At 36.8% G+C, this 21,470-nt stretch overlaps 1 protein-coding gene across 1 annotated transcript; it reads left to right on the top strand.

The window, feature by feature from the left end:
* Window positions 1–10,118: 10,118 nt before the first annotated feature.
* On the top strand, window positions 10,119–14,224 carry LOC103330647 (putative serine/threonine-protein kinase PBL3). Its single transcript, XM_008233252.3, has 6 exons — window positions 10,119–10,324; window positions 11,058–11,383; window positions 11,467–11,602; window positions 12,688–12,824; window positions 12,913–13,036; window positions 13,611–14,224. The coding sequence occupies exons 1-6, from the start codon at window positions 10,261–10,263 to the stop codon at window positions 13,997–13,999; spliced, it is 1,176 nt and encodes a 391-aa protein (XP_008231474.2). The 5' UTR covers window positions 10,119–10,260; the 3' UTR covers window positions 14,000–14,224.
* Window positions 14,225–21,470: the final 7,246 nt, after the last annotated feature.

Below are 21,470 nucleotides of genomic sequence, written 5' to 3'. Positions count from 1 at the left end.
GCTAATTTTAAACCAGAATAACCTATTTTACTCTTAGAGTACTTTGTTGTGTTTTCATCCATTGTGACAACAACTATTCACATGAGATACTGAGGAGAGAAATTTGTATGAAGTTTGGTATGGGAAGTGAAAACTATGACTAAGTATTGATTTTTAAAAAAAATTTGAATTTTTTGGTATTTTTATAGGATTTTATAGATTTTTTTAATTTGTTTATTTATTGCGGACGTCAACAATTAGGCTCATCTTGCCTGAGGGCTTTGTTTCATGGGCCCCAGCAGCTGCCTTAGCCAGCCCTACAACTGTTTTGGGCCTAGCCCGACTTGCTAGAACTGCCCTTATACGTAATTATTGTTAAGAATAAAAAAACATTTTAAATTAAATTAAATTAAATTTGCTCACTACACACCCATATACGTTCCTGCAATCCTAGTTATGCTTTTTTCACAAACCATTATGTTCCTACAACCCTAACAAGGTTTATACGGTTTATATTGGTGAAAACATATCTAGTATTTATTCATAAATGGTGAGACTGAAGTTAGGGAGGCTTCGAATGAGGTATGAGTTTACTTTTTGGTGTTTTTCAAGTTTAGGGTTGTATGGTGGTCGCTGGTTATATGCAATACACCAATACTGACCGCGATAGGAAAACTCGGTGGCATGCCATCGAAACATTGAACCTGTTTGGGTTATATTTGGCCGGTTGTTAACTTAAGATGCGGTGGAGATCCACCGTAACGTGGAAAGGGCTTCGGTGACGTATGACCAACTTTTACCTATCATTCAGTGGCGACGAACTGAAATATATTTATTTTTTCAATAACTTATTGTCGACCACAAATTTAATTAAAGCTATTTTGACTTTACTCCTATTGAAGGAACATCAACAAGGTGACGTCGCTACTGAAGGCATAGAATGTGTAATGGAATTTAGTGATTAATTCACAAATTATTCAGTGATCATTTTGAGTATCCTTTTTTTTTTTTTTTTGGGTCTAAAATCCTTTTTAGTATTATTAACGTGGCATTAATGCTTCAAATAACGTGAGTTTAATGTATAGATATTCAAAGGTAAAGATACATTAATTAGATGGGCTTATGCAGAAGGCAAAATGAGTAATATCGTAATTGTAATTACAAGGTCTGATTCTAGAGGTGAGGGCAAGAGGAGACCTCGAGTAATACTTGCTTCTGAGAGGAGCAGTAAATATAGGTCTTAAAAGTCTACTAAGACAACTGGTGTAAGGTCGGATGCAAATGGTGATACTGTTATTGAAATTATAGTTTTCCTTTTCCGTAAAGCCAAATACAAAACATTTATATTATAAATAACATATAAACAAATTGGAAAACTTTTAAGGTACAATGAAATTGAAGAAAAATAAATTAATAGGTAAGTAAAAGCAAAATAAATTATAAATAAGAATGTGAATTTGGTACAGTGAAGCATGTTAAACATGTTGTCCTAAAGCCTTTGTAGTCTCTCAACGTGCAGGTACTGACGGTTTACAAGACTCTAAGATAAGACTCTCTTGTACACAAACTCAAAATCCTCTATGAGCACATTCATAGACGGATATAGGTATCCAAGTCACAAAACCATTGCCAAAATAATAATATAAAGTAGAAAATATATATAAAAGTAGAAAATGAGAGAATAAGTTTGTGGTGGTGATTGTGGTATGTGATATTTTGATGGTGTATTGTTGGGTGTTCAAATGTGAAGGAGGAGTGGGCTTTTATAAGCATCCAAATAACATGCAATCTTTACCACATTAAACTAGAAAATTAAGTAGAAATAAAACCTGAAAATTAAATATGTATAACCCCACAATAAATAAAATAAAACAGCTAAAATAATTAAATAAATAAAAACGGTTAAAATTTTAAAACCTTTTTAAAATTCCAACAGATGCGAAAAAGTATTCTAAGGATATTGGTACCAAGAAATGTGGATGCCCTTCTTGTTAAAAGGTGTTAATATTGGTGATGAGGAATTGCTCAGGATGGTAGGGCTCAACAACATCGCAACATTTGAGCATCCCTAAGTAGAATTCAACAATTGGAAATGGGTGGTGTTCCCTTTCAAACTTGTAAGGTTCCCATATAACTTGAAGTATGATGCGCAATATAGAATGAACTAATGTAAAAAATAAAATATCAAAAACAGTATATATAAAATAAAAAACACAACAAAGTTGGATAATCATGTAAGAGAAACACACCTAATCAGCATTCAAAGTGTCAAGTCGATGTCTATACTTATGCATGTTTACCGATGTTGTCCCATTGTCTCGTCGTGGAGTCCAATGAAGAGCATGAGGTTGGACCTCTGAATAATCAAGGTCACGATCATGAACAACAACACCATGCATGTGCTCATACACCTATGCCCCCAGCAAAGTCATGCACCTAGCATTCTGCTTCACCTTAGACCTCGAAGCTTGGCCTAATTGCCTATACAACCACGCTAAACACTTAGACCCCCATGAAATAACCAACAATACTATTAAGGTCCCTAAGTAGTCTAAGCTATACAATTTGGACTCTTGTGCCAGTCTTGTCAACAAACAAAGTGCAACCAAAGAGATATAGCAAATATGCTCTGGCAGAATACATGTTGCACTCCTCTGATTTATGTTTGAAACATTGGAGAATCACCCCCGTAACCATGGCAAACTCACATACTCATCACTCTATTTGTGTAATTGTTCATTAGCCTCTTCATTAGGCATTCCTAAGTAATTGACTAACAACTCGTAATTTGTGTCGCTATCATCTTCAAGAGGAGAGATCGTTGCACCAGACACAGGAATGCCTAAAATAGATAACACATCATCCAATGTGATGGTCATCTCACCAAAAGGCATCTGAAAGGTGTTCGTTTCGGGACCTCTCAACAAAGGCATATACAACAATCTTATCTGCATTCCGATAAGAACACATAATAAGTTGCTCTAACCCAGACCTCTAAATGTACCCTTTAAATATACCATTATTTGGTTTAGCCCACCAATTCCACTCATGAAGGGTAGATGTCTTCGACATGCACCTAAAAGGCTCACGTTCCTGTAGTCAAATACAAAAAAATATTTAGGTTAATTACCATGAACCAAAGGAATATTGTGATTTCTTATGTTAGAGTAAAATGACTTACCTAGTTATTCCAAATTGCAGCTGCTATGTGAGTTTTGAAACTTGTAAGTAAAGATGGATCAATGAAATAACAATGTTAGGGCATGGTAATGTCTTTGATAATATTTTTTAAAAATGTATTTAGAAAATGAAAACGAGAAAACAAATATGTATTTTCAAGATTCGAGAATACTGGTAACTTAATTAGAAAACAGTTTCAACGAACAAAAACACTGGAAAGGTGTTTGGTAGTACACTTGGGAAAAACAGAAACAAAGAATGTGTAATTTAATTAAAATGCATCATGTAATCAATATTTAAGCTATATCAAAGGTATTTATTTTTGTTAATATCATGTAATTTAATTAAAATGCATCATGTAAAAAGTATAAATTTTTAATGTAAAAAAAAAAAAACTAGAATTATATTTGAAAAATGAAAAAGAAACGACCTCAACCTACTCTGAGCAAAAGAAAACAAAAAACACACCTTTTTTTTTTTTTTTGTTAGAACACCCCACCTCATTTTCATCATCTAAACATTTCTCCCCCTTCTCCATTTTCTTTGTCAAACCCCTCATATCTCTCTCTCTCTCTCTCTCTCTCTCTCTCTCCATTTTTGTTGACTAAACACCATTGAGATATTGACCAACAAAAAAAAACACTACTAAAATCTCTAAGATCTCAATAAACAGCCTATCATTTTTATTGTGCCTCATTATCAAAGTTTCAAGATGATACTCTCTTTGCAACAAAATTAGGTAGATGAGTTTTGTAGTTGTTCAATTAGCTTGATGGTGCTGGTGCTTTGATTGAGTATGGGTGGTGGAGGTGCTGGTGTCAATTGCTGTTTACTAGGTGGCGGTGATATGTATTGGGTTCGATTAAAAACAAGGTTCATTTAGACATCTAGTTTATCAAAAATTCAGTTGATAGGCAACGAAAGACTTTAAACAAAATCCCAGAGCTAAAAAACAAAACTTTTCAAAGGATCTTAAGGTTCAAGGGGGTTGATGTGCTATATAAACTACTTTACAAGAAAGTAAAGAGAGAAAGGTAGATAGAAACTCACCCTTAGAGCACAACTTGAGTCCAACCCAAGTATTCCACCAAGTGATGGTGATAGGATCCACTTTCTTCTTCTCCAAGTTGCAAAATAGGATCCACTTTCTTCTTCTCCAGGTCGCAAATGACACTTGTAGCCCCTGTGGTTTCCAACTTTTATTACTAAGGTCCCTGTGATTTCAATTTTGTCACTTTTGCCACTGTGGTATAAGAGTCCAAGCAATTCTATGACACTTCTCAATTTCCGTCTGATTCTTTTTAGTTCTGTTAGGGCATCAGCTATTGCCGTTAGTTATTGAATAAGTGGGGGGGGGGGCATTAAGGTAAAATCCCCTGTAATTGATAGCACTCCTGCGATAGTGGAATAAACGAGCGTTCTCATTCTTTGTACTCCAGAGAAAGAGAACATGAAGGCTCGAATCCTCAAACACAAATTAGGGATTTCTTTTGGGCCTTTTAGGGTTTAATTGAAAAATTCTCATATGTGCGTAAAAGTTAATCAATTGATGGAGCTGGTTACACAACTAAAATGATGAAGAGCATAGGAGAAGGCAGTGGAAGCTTGAACAAACTAGGTTAGAAAGAGCTTGATTATTTAACTTGGTTTCAATTTGATATAGGGGCTTTCAATGGTTAAAGTGTTTTTTGCTTTCAATGCTTTGTTTTTTGGGAAATAACTCAAAATGCCACCCTTTTATAATTTTTTTTTTCTTCTGAAAATACCACCCCTCCCTTAAAATTTTAAAACTACCACCTATAAATACATCTTTATTGTCCACTGATTGCACATATTTCACTTTTTCAAAAAAATTATTCTCTCTCAACTCTCTTGGCTCCGTCTCCATCTCTCTCTTGGCTCTGTCTCTCTCTGTCGCTGAGCTCTCACTCTCTCTTCGCTTTGTCTCTCTGTCGCTCAACTCTCACTTTGTCTTCGCTCAGCTCTCACCTCTCTTCGGTCTTTCTCAGTCTCTCTCTCTCTCTCTCTCTCTCTCTCTGACGCATTAGTCTGCCTCCCTCAGCGGTGTGTTCATCGAAGCTTAACTCCACAGTTCATATCCACAAGGTACTATTCATCATCATTTGCTTAGGGTTTAGGGGTTTTTTTGAAGTTGGGTTAGGGTGTATGGGTTTCTATGAAATTGGTTTAGGGTTTATGGGTTTCTATGAAATTGAGTTAGAGGTTTCTTCAGAATTGGTTTAGAGTTTAGGGGTTTCTCTGAAATTGGTTTGGGGTATAGGGGTTATGTGATTCTGATGATTCCATGTTTGAAATAGTTAAGGAGTGTGTTCTTTTTTCTTTGTTTGAAACTGCTGTTGTTATGGATGTTGTATTGCTGTTGGATTGCCATTTTAGTGGTGTTATATTGGCATTGTAGTGCTGTTTTATTGCTAGTTTATTTTGGTTTTATTCCCGTTCCATGGTAGGTTTAATGGTTTTGGCAATTTATGCAATTGGATTCTGTGTTTGTTTGTTGCTTTGTTTCATACAAAGAAGGGAAATTGTAGGTGTTCATTTATAGTCTCTACATTAGCCACATGAATCTTTATAGTTTGTTTTACAGTTGCAGTGAATTTTGTTGAAAATTTAATATTGACTAATATTTATTTGTTCCTGTTGAAAATTTTTAATGTCATTAACAACTGTTCACCCGTTTTTTGTTTGTTCCTGTGATGGTAGGGTAAAGTTCCCCATTGCCTTGAAAACCATTGACTGGTCAACAAGTCAACTTTCTTTAGTGTGTGAGCGTGCCACTGCTAGCAATGAGAAATCCTAGCAAACTTCTTAAAAATAGATAACTTGCGCCCTAAGTTACTGATTTCTAAACAAGCGATTGTGAATTTGGGTGATGAATATCTCCCAATTAAGTTCTTTTCTTGCCTCAAACTGATGAGGACTTCACAATTTTTCACAGTACAAAATCGGTAGTTCTGGCTAGAATAAATAATAAGAAAGTGAATTGTTTTTAGGCGGAACGCCTTTTGCAAAACTCAAAAGGAAAATCCAACTCTAGAACGACAAAAAGAAGGTTTGGACTTCCATTTCGCTGGATAGATGCTTCGATCCGGGCTAGACTGGATATGTCTGTCTGGACTACCAATAACTTCAATTAAGTTTCAGCTGTAAATCGATACCAACATTCGAGTTTGGCATAGCTTCAATCTATTTCAAGCCCTGTAAGGCTTTTTGAATGGGTAAAATTGGGACCTCTTTAGTCTGGAAGGGGCGAAGTGGTGGACTTAATCACCGAGCTAGAAGCGCCTGTGGTACATTACCTTGATCAGGGCTCTCCATAAATTTGTTGAGGTTTTCATATTTGTAAAAACCCGAACTCTGCTTGATTTGGCTTATGCTAAACCAAATTTGTAACAAGAGAAATCTCATTTTGAATGACTTATTTCTCTAAGTCTAAACTGAAGTTGGAGATTTTGATTTGTAGCTAGCTTCTTTCTTGTGGCTCAATGAGATTTGGTTGCTTCAGTTTATTTGAAGGCTTTTGAGATCAAGTGATCATTTGATTTTGTCTTTGATTGATTTTTTTGGTTTTAGAGATTGGGCCCAATTTAATTCTTTTGTCGATCTGCTTAGTTGTAACCGCCATTTAATTTGGCATTTTTTACAACTCTGTCCTTTCGAAAAAAGACATGGGCTTTTGTCGTGGATTGGGCTTTCTTTCTTCTTGGTAATCAAAGCCTAGTCCCTGGTTCCTTTCTGTTTTGTGGGCCTTTCCTTGCGAAGATGGGCTGGTGCTTTTAGATTTATTTTTGGCCCAAACAACAACGTTCATAGGTTGTGTGTTGTGGAAGTACACTTTTCATAACATGCTGAAACAACGCATTATAGTATATAAATTTTTACAACGTGTATTTACTGCACGTTGTTGAAAAGAAATTTAGAGTTTTTTTACAACACGCTTGAGATTTTTTTACAACACACCCTTGGCGTGTTGTTGTATGTTTAGGTCTACAACATGTAGCACATGTTGTCGAAACTATATCACGATCCTAAAAAATTGAAAGAAAAAAAAACTAAATTTTTTTACCAAAAAAGGTGCCAAATTTTTTTGCTGGAGAAACTCCCTCTCTCTCAAAATCTGAAGTGTTCTAAATATTTTACAAACTCTCTACATCTTTTAAACCCCTAGAACTTTTCTCCAATCATACAAGGATTAGGAAACTTAAAACTCCCAAAAACCTTAGGAAAAACTAGCCAAAAAGGCTAAAAATTCAGCATTGGATTTGCGCTATCCGCTCGAGCGTTAGAAGCTGGGCAAAAAATCAAGTCTTTGCCACTCGATCACTTGCAACTTCTGCTCGAGCGCCAGAATGTAGTCACACAATTTGCAACCTGAACCACTTGTACGAAAACTAATGTAACTTTCTCTAGAAAACTCGAAATCATGAACCGTAAAGTAGATCTATGTGCATAGGCAGTTTCTTGACTTGCAAGTTTCTAATTCCAAATTTATGTATTCTTTACTCATTTTCAACATATTTTGCTCCTTTTAGCGCCAACTCAAGCCTAGGGATGATTTCCTACAAAACTGATACTAAACACATCAAAACAACCAATTTCACAAAAGCAACTAATGCAAATAATAGGAATAGGGCATAGGAAAAAAGCACAAATATGGAGTTATCACTTCTTTCAAATCTTATCTACTACTTTACGCAGAGATTTGATAAATCATATCCTTAGAGTATTCTCTCTCCTTGGTGAAAATAGAGATTCCTTGCTATATATTCATTTGCCTACATGACTTTATTGAGAGTCCTAATGAACACCTTTAGGTCATGTCTTATGTAACACAACTGTATGGGGCCCTCAAAAACAAACAATATAGCCACAAGACATCTATCATGTCTCATGTTTAAGGATTAGTTTACACTATTGCAATTTATGAGTTCTAGTTTGATATGTGAGTAAAAACTTTCATTCTAGAACTCATGTATTTGATCGCTTTAGTGTATACTTGTTCTCCTGCAAGCACCTGCACACATATCTTTGTGTCGATACACTCAATGACTTGAGACATCGTCATTGTCTACATATAGAGAAGATATTTTGTGTATTGGTCTTGGTGGAATATCAACGCCCAATTGATATTCCTATGACCAGGAACATATTTAGGATTAGGGACCATGATAAGCCTCGATGTATACAATCTCATTACATAGTTCTCATGTCCACTTATATATTCCTAGGACTATAGTTGTTTTACTGTTATGATAATATACCAAATATCATGGTTGAAAACAACTGGTCTTGCCCATGAATAACTTAATAAGTTATTACATAAGATGTCCTTAACATTAATTATCGTATAATTAGTTAGTTTTAAGGATATACTACTAACACATTCCACTCTTGGGTTTTTGATGTGTAGGTGAGACATCCTCACTCTCATTTTCTTTAGCCAAAAATCAGTTCAACCTAAAGAAAGTCTAGCATCTGAGTTCTCTAAGTTGATTTCTCTCCATCTCTAGTCCATTTTAGTGTGGGGAGGTAGAGGACTTCACTCTTGGAGTTTTGGGCTGAGGAGCTTGTTAGAAGAGGAAGAAAAGAAGGCATTTTCTTACAAACGTGTTCATTCTTGGCTTGTCCAAGAAATAGTCATCAATGGTAAAATCTTATCCATTTCTCTATTTTCTATTTTGTGCTCAAAAAGACTAGATCATAAGATACTCGAGTTAAAATGAAAAAGACTTAGCTCAACTAAAATAAGCAAAATCGCACCAAAGCTCAGAATCACACAGATCAGATCGAACACCAAAATTAACCTTGATTATGCATGCAAAAGAAAAGTTACTAAAAATCATACCACAAAACATGATCAAAATCAAAGAGAAAAATGAAAAAAAGTGAATGAAATCGAAACAGAAGATCAGAGCTCCAATCGCAACTGAAGAACTAGAGCTCCACCACGTAAAAGAGCAACCGAATCAGAAAGCCAAATTTCAAATCGAGCATACTTTAAACACACGGGGTTAAAAGGGACATTTACTTTGCAAGTTTTAAAGTTGGGCCAGACTTTTAAAGAAAAAAAAGGTACAATTGTTTTTTTAGTGATTAATTCAAGTTGGGCCAACGAGTCTGGGCCTCTTTGTGGCAAATCCAAAACAAAATTTGATTCTTATGTATCAAAACTCAAACATAAGTACTCTATGTATCAAATCCTCATTAGTAAGGATTCTTTTCACTAAAATCTAATTTTTTCTATAAAAAAATTAATATTTAACATTTAAAAAAAAAAAAAAAAAAGGGGTTTCTACAAGAAGCACGGCAACCCAAAATCAAGCCTAAGGACCGAAGTAAAGAGACTAACAAGAAAATAAGTGACGAGACCGTGGAAACAAGCGAAGATCATTTTCTTTTTTCAAGGGAAGATGAATGATAATTTTATATTAGAGTAAAATGGACAACTGATATTTAAGATATCTGTTGGGTCTAGAAAACATTTGGTAGGCCCAAAATAAATTTTAGAATGAAGAAAAAATCAAACTTTGCGATCCAGCGGATGTCGTCACTTGCTCTGATTGGGGCCGTGCGCTTGACCCGTACATAATAATAAAACTGAAAAAAAAAAAAAAAAAAACACCAAGTTAGCAATTTGACATGAAACTCTTCCGGTCAGAAATTTCAACGATACAGAAATTCAATAGAGACAGGTGGCCACTGAGTCAAAACCGTATTAATATCAGAGTGGGGCCAAAAAAAATTTCTTTAAAGTTGGACACCAAAATAGTATGAATATTGTAATACTTTTCAATGCAAGAACTTTTCGTGCGTACAGCGGCTGGTTTCTTCCATTGACCAAAAGCTTTGAGCAGCTGCTTCCCGTCAAATGTCAATGGACTCTTCTCTCTCTTGCTTTCACATTTCTCTGTTTTCCTTGGCCTTCCGTACCTACTGCCACAGTCACCAATTAATCGTGTACAAAGTGGGTTTCCAAATTTGTTTGATGAATTTGCCAAATGTTTCAAATATATGGGCATGCCATGTCCAGTCAACCATTGAGGTTTGGTTCTGAGTTCTGAGGCACAAACAGTCTCCTCCTTCATGATGGGAAACTGCTGCAGAAAATCTGCCAAGTGTGCTCATGCTTCTTCCATCAACTTCTCTGGTATTAATCTGCAGCTTCTTTCATTTTGGTCTTGAATTTTGTTTTTAATTATTTTTGTCCTGTTTACACTCCTTCATGGTGGGTTTCACTTCATGTTATTCTATTTTAAATCAGATAAATTAAATACTATGAATTTGTAGGTTTTTGTGTGTGTGTTTAACTGTGGTTCCCTCTCTGGTTTTTTTAAGAAACATAAATCCATCAATAATCTGACTGTCCAAGGAACACTGTTGCATCGGTCTTGTAGCTGAATTGGTTAAGATTAATCATTCAAGCACGCGAGGCGGTGTGTTCGATTCCTTCCTCCTCCAATATGACTTCCATCAACGAAAAGAAATGGACTGTCAGAGTTTTTGTATCTTCTTTAGTTTTGATATATGAAGATGATCTGCTTCTGAATCTATCAACGAATTAAGTTTCATCTCTGTTTTTTCTAGTGCGTGCTGATCTTATTCTAAATTGATGTTCTTAGTATCCGAGACCATTTTATCACTAGAGTTTAGTTGATTTTATTTGTAACTTATTCTGCATATTATGTTCTAGTGCCTTCTCGTTTTCGTTTACTGCATATTTTTTGTTCAAGCATTGCTGCAACGTGAAAATAAATGAAACACATACATGCTTCGTTTCATATTTCTATGGTTTTCCATTAACATAGTTTTATGACCAGTATTTTTCTGCATAGTAATTTGAAGGTCAATCTTTGTAGCTGCTTACCTCTTTCATCTTTTAGGAAGTACAAAGTCTAATGGCAAGGGACAGCTGGATACAACCTCCTCCATCCAAGAAACACCATCAGGAGGTTTGAACAAAGCTTTAATAGTGGCCAAGGCTGATACATCTGTCCCTAGCAGCCTCAAGTCCTTCAGTTTCAGTGATCTCAAGAATGCTACTAAGAACTTCCGGTCAGAGAGTCTGCTCGGAGAGGGAGGGTTTGGGTGGGTTTTCAAAGGATGGATTGATGCAAACACCTTTGCTCCCACTAAACCTGGAACAGGGTTAGTGGTGGCTATCAAGAGACTCAAGCGAGAAAGCTTTCAAGGCCACAAGGAGTGGCTCGTATGTCGAATCTGGACCGTTTTACTTTCCATTTTAACCTTGCTTTTCTGAATCTGAATTTGTATCACTTTTCAATTTTTCAGGCAGAAGTTAACTATCTTGGTCAGCTTCACCATGGAAATCTTGTGAAACTCATAGGGTATTGCTCAGAATCTGACAATAGACTTCTAGTTTACGAGTTCATGCCTAAGGGAAGCTTGGAGAATCATTTGTTTAGAAGTGAGTACAAGTACATACCCTTTCGTCGTATTTTTTTGAATTGTTATGTGCTATTGCTTCTCACCAATTCACCTATAAGTTTGTTACTTGGTAATTTTACATATAGATTGATGTCTTCCTGGCTAAATACTCTTGTCAAACAAATGGATACAATAATTTAACGCCAAGGACTGTTGATTCTGGATCAATCTCAGTAGACAGTAGCTGCTAGCGAGCTCATACTTATGAACTTGATACCTATAATTTTTTCAGTTCATTCTTGCCTAATACTTGATCTTAAGATAACCTGCACTTGCCGAATTCTACTCTGCACTTTGTGAAATGGTCTTTCACTAATAATTATGAGCTTATGTTATTCTGTTTCAGATTTTTACTAACAACCTTTGCTCAATCCCCATTAATATCCCTCCAGTTAATTTTTAAGTTTTTAATAACAAGTAGATAGATTTTCTTGCATACAGTTGGGTAGCATCCTTTGTAAAGAAGTAGCCGAATTTGAACAAATTTATGTTCTTTGATGAAATTTTTGTAGAGACTTCTAGGCTGATGAGATGACCTGCTGTCTTTCCTTTAACCATGACCCGTAATCCGGCTAGAACTTGAACAGGTTTGTGGACCAAAAATATTGGTAGCCACAGTTAAGAGAAACAGACACCATTTTCTTCATTTTTTATGAAGATAGAAATGAAGAACATATCTTGACCAGTTTGGGCACCATAAAATTTGCTCAACAGAAATCCGAAAGATATTTTGGCATTCTCGATTATTACTGCTTTCATAACTATTCCTGGTAAATGATCCCAGTTTGAAAGCTATATAAGGATCCATTTAGCCAAGGGACCTATGTGGCAAATGCATTGATGTGTTCTTAGCATTTAGAATGGTGGAGATAATTGCACGTTTCTGTTCCTCTGTTTAGACTTTCTTTCTAATTTTAGAACAGTGATCCCTTCTGCTACTCTTTGATCCATCAGCAGAAGACTATATTGCATCAACCGCAAAATAGGAAGCTGTCGTCAAATAAACATTGTTTTTCGCTAGTAAAGTACCAAATCGTTACCTTGTTTTTGTTTATTCTTCTGCAGAAGGTGTTCAACCCATCAGTTGGGCTGTGCGGATGAATATTGCAATTGATGTGGCAAGGGGGTTGTCCTTCCTACATAGTTTAAATGCTAATGTTATCTATCGTGACTTGAAAGCTTCAAACGTTCTACTTGATTCGGTATGCTTAGACATCAAAAGCTCCAGTTTGTGAACGATTGCTGAATTGTAATCACAAGCCTGAGAGAGTTTTCATGTGATGTATGCAGGATTTCAATGCTAGGCTTTCGGATTTTGGGTTAGCAAGAGATGGTCCTACTGGAGACAACACTCATGTTTCAACCAGGGTGGTCGGAACTCGAGGCTATGCTGCACCAGAATATGTTGCTACAGGTTAGTGTTATTTTTCAACTGCATCCATAATATTTTCACCGATAATCCTGGAAAAGAGAGAACCAGCAAATAAAATTGAGCTACAAAAAGAATAGAAGACGCCCTCAACCACATAGAACAATTGAGTTATTAATTTTCATAGGATGAGAAAACTACTAGGAAATGATATCAATCATACATTGCATGTTGGATTTCTTATTCACTGACATCAAAATTCTTGAGGAACTGCGATTTAACTTGTGTACCAATAGACTCACGACAAATGAAATGATGATTAAAAACTTTCTGGATTTTAACAAAAAAGAAAAAGGAAAGGCTTGATGTTTTACTTCATAATTACTAAACCGGATTACATAAAAACGAGAACAAACATAAAGAAATGCTGGTGAACTTAAAGAGAGATTATAAAGATGCTCATAAGAAGGAGAAACAAAAGAAATGAAATGGTACCTGAAGACTGAAAACTTAAACTACATAAGTTTTATCCACTTAATACAATTTTTTGTTTGTTATGGAAATCATAATGTATTTACTGAATGAAATTGTCGTTCCTCTTTGTTTTAACGAGCTGCAGGTCACTTGACACCAAAGAGTGATGTGTATAGCTTCGGGGTTGTGTTGTTAGAGCTACTAACAGGAAGACGAGCAATGGATGATGAGAGGGCTGGGAGTGTTGAGGAAACATTGGTGGATTGGGCAAAGCCATTCTTAAGTGATACAAAACGAGTCTTAAGAATCATGGACACAAGGTTGGGAGGTCAATACCCCAAGAAAGCAGCACAAACTGCAGCTGAACTTACTTTACAGTGCCTTCATACAGACCCAAAGTACAGGCCACTCATGATTGATGTTCTAGCCTCATTGGAACGCCTCCACCCAAAGAACACATTACGAACTCAACCACATAAACCAGAGCATCATGGGGCCAAGCATTTGAACCATCCTCACAGGATAACAAATTGAAACACAAAATTGGAATGAGTTTTATTTTCCTCATTTGCAGAAGCAACTTTCTTACAAATATACATAAATATATGTGTGTGTGTGTAGAACAAATGTGCTTTCTAGGGATTTGGTATACGAAAAGATGATGACGCATTATAGTTATACTTGTTTTGTGAGTAGTGAGATTGTACATTATACTTGTTCTGATAGATTGATGAATCTCCACTTTTCCTTTCCCCTAAAGTGAACAGATTTTTTTTTCTTTGGGTAAACGAATAGTACATGAACTAAAGAAAAGGGACACAGCCCAATACAAGAAAACAATTTACAAACCAAAAGGCCCTAGCAGAGCATATATATGTGTATATATATATACGTCTCCAGAAATTCTTATGCGGACGTCAGACGTTATTATTGTACGGACGCCATGTATTTTTTACTACCCCTCCTTGCTTTTCTCCCTGTTTACAATGGCATCCGCACAATAATAATGTGCTGGATAAGAGAATAATTGTATATAACTCAATAATAATAAAAATTTGTATTTTATTCATATATTCAACTAGTGTAAATTTTTCTAGCCTTTTAAAATTATATATAATTTCTCCTTTTAAAGTTGTTTAGTACCTTCATTGTGTTTTAGCTTCTAGATTCTAGTTGGATTTCATTTGATATGTTGTCAAATTTGGTACTTTTACACCACGCATTATAGTCACAGTTTTAAATACTGAAAATGTTGTATTGTCTTTTAATATTTGCTACACGCATTATAGTCACAGTTTCAAAAATATGTCGTGCCAATCCAAAACAAGACCTATACTTGTTACTTCAAGGGGGGATTTGGGCTTTACAAAATCCCTCCTTCAAATCCTAAGGGGATTTCTGAATCCTCCTAGTGGCTCTTCCAAACAAGGTAATTGGTTCATAAGAATTTTTAAATCCCATGAAAACCCAAATCTCTTGACCAAATCCCTCATCCAAATAGGCCCGTAGTTATAGTTTGTTATCCATGTGTTTGTTGACAAGCCAAAATCTAAAACCCAAAAGTTTAGTTCTATGATTATATTGCATGTCTATGATTATGATGACAAAAATGAATGCTTTGCAGCAACAAAAAAAATTTAAGCAAGCTAAAACCCAAGAATTCAATCAAGCAAACACCAAATGAGTATGACTTTTTTTTTTTTTTTCTTCCCAAGAATGAGTGTGACTTTAATATAGTGTTTATGTTTATGTTTGCGTAAAAATTGACTTTGGGCCAATTTCATGGCTTTAAGAGCACCTTCAGCGTAGCGGCCCGAATCAGCCAAAAGGAGCTAGAGGCCCGAAACCAACTCCAGTGCACGAAGTTCAGCCCAAGCAAGGCATGGGACCCACCAACCGGGCAAGCCCACGGGAAATCTGGTGGGCTCTTGCCCGAAGGCGCTGATGTTAGTCGTGACGTCGCGCGTCACGAAATTAATTTTTATACCGTTGGCATGTGAAATTCACTCGCCAACAGAAAAAAATTTGATTTCAGTCGTTGACATCACGATTGCCGCCAGTGCTAACAACCACCAATGGGAAGAAGCCACGTGGCACTTCCTGGACACTCCAATCTATTTTTTTTTTCCGAAATCCGACAGTTGTGATTTTTTTTGGCAAAAAATTATGGATTTTTTCCCTATAAATACCTAACAATTTTATTCACTTTCCACACCAAATCTTCATACAAACTCTTCTCCTGTCAATATTTTTTACTTTCCACTCACATTTTTCTACTACTTTCCGTTTGTATCAAAAAAACAAATGGCATCTTCCAGTGAAGTAGGAGGCGCGTGGACAACTCATGAAGATTTTGTGTTGTGTGAGTGTTGGGTGAAAGTTGGTCATCGCCCAGTCACGGGCAATAAGATCGCCTCGGACGGAAATGGCCTTGGGTAGTATGTGGAAAATTTTGAATAAAGAGTTAGGGAAATGGAGAGATGCGTTGGCAAAAGCGATGGACAACATTCGAAGCGGTCATAATCTTGCCGAAGAGGTAAAATATTAATAAATGCCATTTTATTCAATTTAATGTAACTTTTTTTTTTCTTGCATTACCAATTTGTTTATATTTTTTTGCATTTCTAATTTGTTTATATTTTCTTGCTTTTTTTTTTCCTTTTCCATTTCCAATTTGTTTCTATTTTCTTGCATTTCCATTTTTTTTTAATAGATTATACAAGCACAAATGTGGTTCGGTGTCATGGGCCAAGGCAAAAAGAGTTTCATGAATCACCAATGTTGGGATGTTGTGAAAAATTGTCCGAGATTCAAAATTATTTTCATTGGTCCAACGGTAGTCTAGAATGAGACGCCGCTCTACGATTCATCGGCAATTGATTCGCCATTGGACTCCTCAATGGATCGAGACTCACCAATCCAACATAAGCCGAGACCTATTGTGTAACAACCCAAACCTAAAATTAATATTTAACTATTAATTTATTAGAGGAAAAGACTAAAATGCCCTTAGAATATTTTATTGAGGAAAATGTTGACTTTTTGACCGAGAAAGAATTTGACCGTTTCACTCACACCGTTGCGTAGAGCGCGACGAAACGAGTCCGTAGACACGTATTAGACTTGAATCGGAATTATAACGAAGAAATTACGGTCAAAATACGCTCAAGGGCAAAATGGTAATTTTGGGAAATCAGGATTTTTCTTAAAAACCCTCAGTTTCTCTCTCTCCCGTTGCGATCTCCTCCTCCCCCTGTTCTGTCCGATTGGTCCTCTCCTCCCAGCCACCGCCACAGGCCACCCCGACCCATCGGACCGGACCCAGACCACCGGCATCACTCCGCCGACCTAGCCCGGTCACCTTCCCGCCGCCTGCCGCCTCGAACCGTTGGAAAAACCATGATTTCCGACCGGTTTTTGATAGAACTTTGGCCAGCGATTTCTCCCTCCTCCGGCCACCAATCCGGTCGTGTGAGGTATGAATTTCTAGCTATTTTTCATGATCTACCTGATGGTTGAGTAGGATTTGAGGAATTTCTAGCGTGAGAGGGTTAATTTCGAACCTAGGGTTCGGCCGATTTTGAGATCGCGATTTCAGCTGCTTCCGGCCACTTTTTTGGGGTAAGTCCCAGAACAAAAGTGGCTCCAAATAGGGTGTTATACCTAAAATAGGAGTCTTGAGCCTAGTTGTTGAGTTTTTTGGCGAGGCGTTATCGCTTAGGACACCCACGCGCTGCCGGCGCGTGTGGCGATGCGTGGGCAGATTGGTCGAGACCCCATTCAGTCCCAGAGTGATCTTTGGGTCGTCATGAGCGCGTAGGAATTCGCGGATATTATTTCGGTTACCGTTTGAACCCGAACGGATCTCGCCTAGTATGTGAGTTCCGGGTTCAGCAGGTTTGAGCCGTTGGATCGTTGTTAGGTCCAAGTATGTTAATCTAGGTATTTCCAGGATCGTATAGTATTTGACGGATCGTAAAACGGAGTCCCGGATACTCCAGAAATGTCAGCCCTAGAATAGGTTCTACGGTTAAGTAAACGATTACAAAATAACGAACCTGTTGCGGTCAAGAACAGAGGAGAGAACTACGTGTGGCTTGATCCTCAGAAGGGTACGTAATCAGCCTCATTACGGCGCAGCCACAATTAGGGCCCCGAGTTTGTGTTAGCGTTTTGGTCATTTTGGTCATTTTGACCCACTGTCACCAGTGTCAGTTTTAAACAGGTTTCGACCTAGATTTCAAAGTGGAAATTGGATCAGGTCGTTTCATATTGGGAGAAAGGTGGCAAAGGCCAAGAGAGGGAGCACTTCGAACAATGAATGTGAACAATTTTTGGAGCAAATTGCTAGGAACGGCGCACTGAGAATTGAGAAAGACTTGAAAAGAGAAGAAGTGGACAAGGCATGACATGAAGCATTTGCAATTCAAAGGCAGCAGACACAAGAACAAGACATGGAGGACAGAGAGATGAAAATCATGGCCATGGATACGAGCCCTATGTCTCCTGAAACAAAGTCTTATTGGAAGCTAAAACGAAGGAATGTTATGAGAAGAAAGCTTTTGCATGACGATGGACCTAGCAACACGGATTGGTTAAATGAGCAAAACCATTAAGTTGTATTGAAAGAGTTGCCATATGTATTAATTTGTTGTATTGTTTCCCTTTTATTCAATATGTATTAATTTGTTGTATTGTTTCCTTTTTATTCAATAAAGAAAGCATTAAATAATATAGCTATTTATGAAAAATATTTCATACATCAAAACATCGCATAATTAAAAACAAACCTTAATTCACTACAAACCACACACAAAACAAAGCTTAATTAAAAACAAACCTTAATTCATTACAAACCACATACAAAACAAAGCATAATTCTAATCAAACCACACACAAAACAAAACATAATTCCAAATAAAGCATTAAACTTAACTTCATCCACTGTGATTTCTATCTCCCATAAGTGCTCGATCAAGTCAACTTAACGTTTCTCGTGAACATACGAAGATTGCATTTCCTGATAACGGTCAATCATGGGGTTGTTGTATCGACCATCCCAAATTAAAGTTCGTGCTCCATTGGTTGTCCATTTGCTCTCGTCGGCCTTTCATAAATTCTTGTCAATGTCGTATTCATAGGATCGGGTTCGAACACCTCTGGAGCATCATCATCATACTCATCCTCTACAATCATGTTATGGAGGATTATGCAAGTCATCATAATGCTCTGCAGCACCTCCTCATCAAGCATCTGACCAGCACCCCTAATAATTGCCTAACGATCTTGCAAGAAACCAAAACACATTTCCACGTCTTTCCTATAACCTTCTTGAAAGGCAGCAAAGCTTTTTTCCTCCTCGGATTAGGGATTCAGAATTGTTTTCATGAATGTCGTCCACCTCGGATAAATTCCGTCGGCGAGGTAGTATGCACTCTAACAGATGGTATTGTTGATTCGGTATGTGACGTGGGGGGAATGACCTCTCAAGATATCGTTGAATACCCGGGAATTAACCAAGCACATTGAGGTCATTCTGAGATCCGATAACTCCGAAGAAGGAATGTCAAACCCAAGTGTCGAATGAAGCTACGGCCTCTAGAATTATACTTTTTTGGTCCTTTCTATTCCCATAATCTCCTTACCAAGCAGTTGGTCAATTCTTCCACTGCCAGTGCATGCAGTCGATACTTCCAATCATGCCTGGAAAACCTCGAGCCTCAGCTCTTTGTACAAGCCTTCAGAGGTCCCTAGTCATAGGTTTGCGGAGGTACTCCCTACTGTAGGGATTTTCTATTGCATCACAGAATCTAACCAAGCACTCTAGGATAGTTGATTTCCCCATCCTAGCAATCTCATCCACCTGCTCTGCAAATGCCCCATACGCAAGCATCTGCAAAGTAGATGTAAGTTTTTGCTCAGGAAGAAGACCCAAACCCCCAACAACATCATACTTCTGAACGAAATATGTGTCGTAATTGCAAATATCATGTATGATTTTTTGGAACAAATTAGGCAGCATCCTATATCTCTCTCAAAAATGAGAAACATGAAATAACGAATTTGTGATAAAATAATCTTCCAAGAGATTCTTACCCCGAGAGTGCCTATGTCTGTCCATGTTTGGAGCAAGATGACGATGGTGTTGCCTTGATTCATTGAGCATACACACCGTTACAACCATTTCTTCCTCCACTTCATCTAACTCACGGTCTTCTTCAACACGTTTGTGCCTGATTTCTTCCTCTTCTCGCTCTTGCCTCTCCAACACCCTCCTCAGGTTAGACATTAAGAGTATAATGTGTTTTGTAAAATCTGAGAAATGAAAGAATAGAGAAGATATGGTGTGAGAGGTATGAGTTGATGGTGTAGTTTTATAGAGGAATTTAGAAGATAGAGATGACACGTGGATCAATTTTAGAGGGTGAAAATCTTATCTGAAATCTGATATTATAATTTTTTAATAAATATTCAAAAATCTTATTTGACATGGGACATGTGGCGCAATTTTAGAAGGTGAAAATCTTATCTGAAATTTGAGATTAGAATTTTTTGCTTGCTTAATTTCAGCAAGGGTTGATGAGAGGTTATTCCCTAGTAGGTCAAGCTACTGTCTTGTTGTCACTATGCCATCAAGTGACACTATGTTATTAGAAAATCGAGGGTGAAAACAGTAGACACGCTCAATCTCTCAAACAGATTTCAACTTTATCAACATGGTATCATGTTTCTCAACAACCTTCTTTCTTTCACTCTTTAATTTTCAGTCGACAACTCCTGAAAAATCCTTTGTTTATTTTCCCTTCCTGCACTCTATGTTGGTTTGAATTCGAAATGATGATCAGTCCCAACTTGCACTACTACAAAAATGGAAACCACAATGCCTATTTGACAACGGTAAAACTAATAAGCGTCATGTTTTTATAAACCACGAAAAACCACGACGGTTCCATCTAAAATCGTTGTGTTTTAAAAGGAGCTAGTGCTAGCAAAAATTATAACGGTTCCTTCTAAAACCCGTCGTCTTTACTAATAATTAACGACAGTTCTATTACAAACACCATTGTCTTTACATCTATCAACGACCTTTTTATATATAAAAAATCATCATCTTTAAAGATTAAAGACGATGGTGAAAAACCATTGTAGTTTTGACGTTCAAATGGCGGTCGATAAAACAACGTTTTCAAAGCATAAAGACGGCGGTGTTTCCCCGTCATCTATTTCCATTTTTGTAGTAGTGTTAATTGCTTTGTTTAATATATTCTCACTTGTGGTTTTATAACATAATTGCACCTCTTCAAAATAGCAATTAGTATCAATTATACACGTTCAAATTCAAACTAAAGGATAAGACTTCTAGTTTGAATTTAACTTCTGCCACATTTGAAATGCAAATTTTTAAAAATATACGCAGACTCAAAAACTGGATAACAAATTAAATAAAATACACATCAGGATAAGTGTCTTTTGGACTTGAACTTTCCCTAGTGTAGACGTATCAGATCTACTTAATGAATAAGTGGAATTCATAACCTTGAACTATTCATTGTTGTGTAGTAAACCGAGACAAAACGCCACACATGCATTAAATCTATACACACTCACTTAAGTTCATGCGGTTGTACTGATTTTGGTCCTGAACAAATCCCGGTTTAATAGGAGCTTTAGAGAATGTAGTCATGTAATTCTCATAAATGCAACCCCACATTTACTCCTATATAGGTAACGTTAATTAAAAGTATTCTGCCATACGTCTTTTGAATATCAAAATATTAACGTTATTAAATGTTTGTATGAAACATACCCTATAAACTTCTGTAGACAACACACTTTGGTCATAAGAATGAGTAAATAATGTGTTCATACCTTGAGCCGTTGCCAACCAGTTTGCCTATTGAACCTACACCATGGGATCTCCAATAAGCTAGGTTGGGGTTCCATCAATTTAGCTCATTGTGAAATTGACATTAAACCCATTCCCTCGATGCATATTTAATTTTCT

The sequence above is a fragment of the Prunus mume genome, linkage group LG1, assembly GCF_029339155.1.
Source record: "Prunus mume cultivar Tortuosa linkage group LG1, ASM2933915v1, whole genome shotgun sequence".
Classification (NCBI taxonomy): Eukaryota; Viridiplantae; Streptophyta; class Magnoliopsida; order Rosales; family Rosaceae; genus Prunus; species Prunus mume.
Note: the sequence above shows the minus strand (reverse complement) of the source record. Positions and strands in the feature narration are given on the sequence as shown.

Bases quoted from the DNA above. Each gene is read 5' to 3' on its own strand.
- LOC103330647 (XM_008233252.3), top strand. From the start codon at position 10,261: ATGATGGGAAACTGCTGCAGAAAATCTGCCAAGTGTGCTCATGCTTCT. The intron at 11,384-11,466 runs GTATGTCGAATC...TCAATTTTTCAG, and splicing joins AAGGCCACAAGGAGTGGCTC to GCAGAAGTTAACTATCTTGG. The intron at 13,037-13,610 runs GTTAGTGTTATT...AACGAGCTGCAG, and splicing joins ACCAGAATATGTTGCTACAG to GTCACTTGACACCAAAGAGT.